The sequence below is a fragment of the Polyodon spathula genome, chromosome 1 (assembly GCF_017654505.1).
Source record: "Polyodon spathula isolate WHYD16114869_AA chromosome 1, ASM1765450v1, whole genome shotgun sequence".
In the NCBI taxonomy this organism is placed as follows: domain Eukaryota; kingdom Metazoa; phylum Chordata; class Actinopteri; order Acipenseriformes; family Polyodontidae; genus Polyodon; species Polyodon spathula.
The window spans coordinates 80,746,388-80,753,328 of NC_054534.1; the positions used below are offsets into that span (position 1 = coordinate 80,746,388).

General features: G+C 33.8%; 1 protein-coding gene across 1 annotated transcript; it reads right to left on the reverse strand.

Annotated features, from left to right (window-relative positions):
• Positions 1 to 370: 370 nt before the first annotated feature.
• Positions 371 to 6,494, reverse strand: LOC121300150 (lecithin retinol acyltransferase-like). Its single transcript, XM_041228641.1, has 2 exons — positions 5,949 to 6,494; positions 371 to 778 (listed from the first exon to the last, which is right to left on the reverse strand). Exons 1-2 carry the CDS (start codon positions 6,447 to 6,449, stop codon positions 626 to 628), a joined length of 654 nt encoding a protein of 217 aa, XP_041084575.1. The 5' UTR covers positions 6,450 to 6,494; the 3' UTR covers positions 371 to 625.
• Positions 6,495 to 6,941: the final 447 nt, after the last annotated feature.

The window sequence follows — 6,941 nt, forward strand, 5'->3', positions numbered from 1 at the left end:
ATGTCCTTAGTTTTTTTTTTTTTTTTTTTTTTAATACCTTTAACTTTTTTAGAAAGGCACAAAATATGCATCAGAATACACTCCGAGGACTGACTGTCATTTTATAGAAAGATTTGGTATACAGTGAAACACTTCCATGTATATGTGGTTAGGCTGATAAAGATATTTCATACACCCCTAAGTGTAGTAGACAACTATTGTGGCTATTGCTTTTGTATTATGCCGAAAAGTTTGTCTAAAAAAAAAGAACAATCAACTACATTTAAATACATTTTTTTATATTTATTACATCAATTAATAGACATACATTAAAGTATAAGGCTTTTTCAAATTATTATTATCATTATTATATAATATTATTACAGTCTGCCAGATTTACCACTTTGTTCCTGTGCAATGGTTGCATTATTTATTGTGTATTTTTCTAAAGTCTCTTATACCAAAGGGCTTTTATTTTTTTTATTAAGCTACAAGTCCCATGTTCTTTTGAATATAACAGTAAATCAGGATAGTATCAATAATCCCCTGCAAGTTCAGATATAGCTATGATCAAAACTATATTTGACACGCTAAGAAGAGTACTGGTACAGTATTGTAATGCAGTTTTGTTTTCCTCCTGTTGAAGTTAGGAAGCCATCCAGAGAGTGAATGGGATGAAGAAGGCTGGGAGTGCAGTGTAAGGTTCCAATCCCAAATAAAATACAGAAGCCAGACCGAGAGCAGCTGTGACAAGAACGCTCTTCTTGCTGATAAAAATCGTCCTCACAGCTTCACAGAACTGAAAAAAAAGATAAAACAATGTATATGAGCTATATGTTTTGAGAAGTTTCTCTGAAGAAAAAAATATGTCTATCACATTGGGCAAAGCAGCAACACTGCTCTATTGTCCACATTGATCTAAGATGATGATAAGCTACAGTATGTACTTGCTTGACCCAACCCCTAAAAATGTTAAGTGTATGTTAAGTGTATGTGGAACCATAATTACTATTGTACCTACCAGTAACTGCCTTCTTAAAATAATTTAGTGAATCCACTGCAGTTACTGAAAGTCCATTTCTCTTAGTTAAAAAGATTGAATTTTTAACCCTATCCCTTACCCATAATACAATACAGTCTTACTATGAACTGATACACATGCATTGCCTGTTCTGAACTGAACAATTGGAAATTACAGGATGTCCAAGGAAGATAAAGAAATTGCCCAACATACATGTATGTCCTAGAATTATAGGTGCACACACAATGTCCTGGATTATGTTGCCATATAGTACTGATACAGTAGTGAGACTAGCGTAGGTTGTTAGATAATAAAAATCCTCAAAAACATCTTCAAAACTTGTGGATCTGCCTAGTTAGATAGTTAATGTTGACAGGAAGAGAAAAGTCATGGAAAGACAAAGGACCTGCCACATTGTTTGTTTTCAACTGTCTGATGAGTGACATGACAGCTAAATCTGTGTTGTAGTTTTAGAAAATGTCCACTAGATGGGGCTGTTTATTTTAGTTTGCAGGGTTACATGGTTCTGACTTTTCAAGTTGGCTTAAAATTGGATTCATACATAGCTGTATCTCATTTGAATCACTCAATGTGACATTTGTCATTTGACATATTTTTTTCAGACTGTTGGAAGTTTTATTTTCATAACCTTGTTTTTTTATATATATATTAATATCTATATTTATATATATATATATTATATATATATATATATTTATTAATTCACTTAACACTCTAAGGGGCTACTGTTAGATCAACTGAATGTAGTTCATACAACTATAACGACTAGAGATCCACACAAGATAACAACTATATCTGGCTACTTTAAAGCAGTATTAACATTATAACTTCTTACAAAATGTATCATAAAACAAATATTAAAGTTTAAAATGTTAGTTTTACTCTGGAGTGTTCATCCATAACTTCTAACAATCAATTAGGATCAATTTTAAGTAGGAAAACATGTCTCCTGATGCCTTCAAGTTGCCCAGACGAGGAGCCTACTTTGAAATATAAAGTATTCAGAAAAGTGTGACTTCAAAATATTAAATATAATTCAGTTGAGACAAATACAATGTTTCTGCTTACTGTATGGAATTGTTGGGGTTGTATTTCAAATGTCATTATGCTACTATTCTGTAACCCTAAGTTAATGCAGCTGTGTGTGTAACTGCATTGCAATGTCACTTTACCATTGATCATTAGGAGTACTAATTTATATCAGAAAAAAAAAAAAAAACTATAGAAATATATACAACGTTTGGCAATCTTTGCATCATTTCTGCCAGTGTTGCTTATTTGTTGTATTCTGATTGGTTGCCTCCCTTCCGCAGGAACTTTTGATTGGCTGAAATCCAATTTACAGAGTGTGTGCTCTACTTGTAGAGTATAAGGAACATATATAATACAAACTATATCCAAATTAATTTTACGTTGCGAGGGGAAACTTTACTGTTGGTGAAAATGTTGTGTGATGCAATGATGGTATACAGTAAATACTGCTACCTTTTTTGGGTGAGACCAGGTAAATCAACCACATATACTCATATTTTTAAAAGGAGGACAGCTTTCCCTAAAGCAGTACACTAAATCAGCACTGAAAAAAAACATAAACCCTTGAACACTTGTATGGCAAACCACAATTAACCATGTCAGAATTGCAATTAAACAAGATTAGACATCAATAACTTGGCTATTTTATATGTTGACAATACTTGGAAGGATGGGAAAAATAAATAAGAACAGAGATTGAAAGACACTGATATCAAGGCTTGGAGCTGATAGACAAAAAAAGAAGAAATGTCATTAAAACAACCTCAGCAAGAAACTATAAGAAGCGACCTTGCAAATAAAACACATTTAAGAGGAATCTCAACCATGTTCTCTCTCTATACCAATATAATAGATTATAAGGTGTTCGTGGTGACTGGAAGTCAAGAGAATGTGAGTACACTCGACAGTACATAAGAAAGTAGAACTTGTTGATTTCCTGTTTATTTACATACTTAAACCTTGACCATTTGTTAATAAAGTGACAAGCACAAAACATCATCTTATACCATGTAAACTGGTATATAACTTTTAAATAACGGTAACACTAGTCTTTCTCTTCTGAAGCATATACTGTATTTACAGGCATTAATTGCAGCAAAGAAAATCCAATCATTATACATGTCTGAAATGAGCAGTTTTGAAAGAAACACATTTCAAACAAACACATTTTAAAAAAGCTCTCAGTTTGCTTGCCTTACAGCATGTTACTGTTTCACACAACAATGTGTGTCTTTGGGGTCAACAGGGAAAGCTGCTGAGTGATTAATGACAGGATTATAGGAGTAGAAAGGAATAGAAAAATGTCACTGTCCAAGATAAATTAAAGGGTTACATTTTCTTTAGCATATTACCAAATATGAAAATGCAAGTTTGTTATAATGTGTTTCTTTCAGAACTGCACATTTGAGACCCATATAGCAAGTCCATGACTGGTAAGATTAATGGAACTTTTTTTTTGACATCCACCCATGTTAAGGACTGATAAGGAGTAATAGTCTCTCTGGCATAGTTTAGGGACCCTTTACCACCCAAACAGCAATGCTGTTCCCTGAGATGAGAGTACAGTATGTTAACCAGTGATTTGTTGCCCCTGTGTATTCCAGTGCTAATGTAGCCATGTGGCACTATCTGCAGCTTGGGACAAATGAAAGCACCGATCCCATCAGACTGATGCGTTGTTAAGTCTCCAGGTGGTGGCACATTCTGTCACTGCACCTCTTCAGTCAGACATATGTGTTAAAGATACAGTTAGACTAATGCCTTAATGCACTCAGTTCGCTGACATAGTTTAGAAAGGATGTGTCACTGTCAGTATAAATTACTTTACCTTGTTTGTCATTAATCCATTTTTTGGTTTTGCTAACTTATGTAATGTTTGTGTTATATTTCATCAGTGGTTGGCTGATTTTAACATAACTTAACATTTAAGGATTAGTACAAATCATGGACTACCTTATCTGCTGTAGGTAAGCTGAATTGTGTTTTATTTAGGTACACCATTGTCAGAAGACCGTCTTCAAATATAAGCACAAAAAAAGTCCTTATCAATACATTCTTAGTTGACCTCCCTTTGTAACAGAAGTCATTACAAGACAAAGTTGACAATACATTGCTTCTCTAAATAAAATACTACAATATCCAATACCATAAATTGTTCCATTTAGATAAACTTAAATAATTCATAATTCATTAATATTAACAAAACATGCCAAAATTGGATAAAAAAAAGGCTGTAGTTACATGCCTCACCAGTACTCCTTGATGGAATTATATGTTGTAGGTGTATATTATTATTAAAGAACTAACAGAAAACATATGAAATCCACTCATACCTTTAAAAACATCCTATGTCACTTCTTACTGCACTTGAATAAGCAGTGGCTGTCTTCCTGGATGCTTGCCACATCTTTAATATGCAGTGGTCCTTGGTTTTGCAATAGCAGTTGTCGTCAGATTGAAACTGCTAAATTTTGAATTAACTAACAGTGAAAGGCCATGTGAGGAGTGATTCATAAATGTTAGATCACAAATGAGGACAGAAGGTGCAACGATTATACGTAGCATTCATATTTTATACTTAACATTCACGATTATACTTAACATTCATATTTTATACTTAACATTCATATTATATTTTAAAGGTGTTTAATTGGACAACCAGGATGCTCCACTTCTACCGCTCCAAGCTGCTCATAGTCCAAAAGACTAAGGCTTGATGTATACCAAGGCCAGATCATTCAAACTGCTGCCTCAAAAAAATAAATTCCAACTGTGAAAACCGTGATTACTTAAACAAATAACTTTGTTTTGAAGAGCAGTATCAGCATACCAAGGAATGGCATGGCAAGTGCTAAGGATAGCCAAAGTACAATCTATATAAAGTGCAATTTCAAAGAAAAGGTTGTTTTTTGCACTTGTCATGTTTCTGGTAAGGAGGGCTAAGAGGGGATTTATTTTTTTAAGTACAGATGGCCACCTTGTTTATAAAATTTTACCAGAGGCAAAGCATATCAAGCACAGTGAAAGCATGATGAAGCACATGAAAGCATTGTGAATCACAGTGAAAGCATGGTAAAGTACAGGAAAGCACATGAAAGCATTGTGAAGGCCAGAGAGGTGTGATGAAGCAAATGGTAAAGCGGAAACAAGGTAAAGTATGTTAAATGCATAGTATAGCTATTGAAGAAGCACGGGAAAACTGAACGAAACTAAACTAAATCACAGTGCACATTTACTGTGGTAAACTACCACTCCAAAAAAGAAAAGCATTCTTGACAGTTTACAACATCAGTGAACAATTTGAAAAATGTAATACAACTGAAGCACTAAACTGCCAGAGGATCTGCAAAACAAGTATTTTACTGCTTTTGCCAGCCTGGCGGTATGGTTAGTCACAAATACCTTATAGGATACAGTATTTAGGTTTTTTTTTTTTTTTTTAGTTTTACCATAATTATGTCATTTGTATTGAATGATTGCCAATATTTATATTGTGGCTGAAAAAACACTTTTTGTTTTTGCTGATCTGTCTAAACCAGAAATTTTATATTGTGACATGTTATGCTAATATTAAAAAAATTAAGTTATCAAACAATAAAAGGCCTGTCCAATTTTATATTGACGACAGTCACTTGTTGTTACTCTGTTCACCGATAGTCATTCTGAAGTCGTATTGGAAGTTCTTGGAAAACAGTTTACAAGAACATCATAAAACAGTCTTTTAATGATTTGCTGAATACAAATAGCATCTTTAATGAAAAGCTGTGAGATTCTTTGACTGAACTTTATTATGAATCCAAACTGGCAAACTAACATCTCTGAGCTAAACTATTTTTAAAGACTGTCAACAAGAATAAAAAAAAAAAAAATAAACCCATTAAATAATTTACTGTACCTGAATGGTCTGGAAGCTTTCAGCAGTGCCATATCTGCAGTACATCACAAAATGTTCACAGTTATTCCACAGAAGACTGTAATCTATTGATCCTATACATTTCTCAGCCCTTCTTGCCACTTCTTCATTGTTTAATGGTGGTTTACTGCAGACTTTGTCCATACGGTTGGTTAAAATGGCAGCCCCATATGCAAAATCCTCAACAGTGTCAACCCTTACACTGGCTATTTTTGAGATTACGCCCATGAGAAGCCTGTCATTGGTCACCATTTGTTGAATCCTGTTGCTGTTTTTAGTCAACACAGGGAGAATGTCTGGTATCAAGTGTGCCACCTTATTGTCCCCTAGATAAATACCGAAATGGGTGAACAAAGTACGAGGTACCTCCAACAAATCTCCTCTTTTGAAAGAAGTCAAGTCGTAGCAGTGGCCGTTTTCATCTTTGTATGTAGTCATGGTGATTATTTGTTTCCAAATTTCCTTTAAGGAGAAAGAAAACATTAACCATTTTTTTAGAATACTGGAACATTTGTACACCACCTGCTTTTATCCTCAGGATACAGGGAGGAGACAGAGTTACCTCATAGGATTATGTTTAAGAATTTTGGCTGAGTGAATTTTGTTGGTAAAAAAATAAATAAGAGACTCTTTTCAAAGAAGTCACATGCTCATTAGCAAGGGGTTTATTTCATAACATAGTAAGCAAAATTATTCCTTTTAGAGCATGGGTAATCCTTTTGCCAGTTAAAGCTGAAGTAGTTCACCCAATCCTATTTGTTTTGTTTTGCTGCTAAAGAATTTTAATCTTTAGTTTTCTGATGTAACACCTTCCACAGTTAACCCTCAAGTGGAAAAAATAATCAGGGTCAACTTACAAATAAATTATCCAAGTTGAAAGTTTTACCTTAGTCTTGAAGTTAAAAAAAAACTACTATGAAAGAAGAATTCAATATATGGTTGATGGAGATCTTCAACATGTTTCCAGTTGGGTCT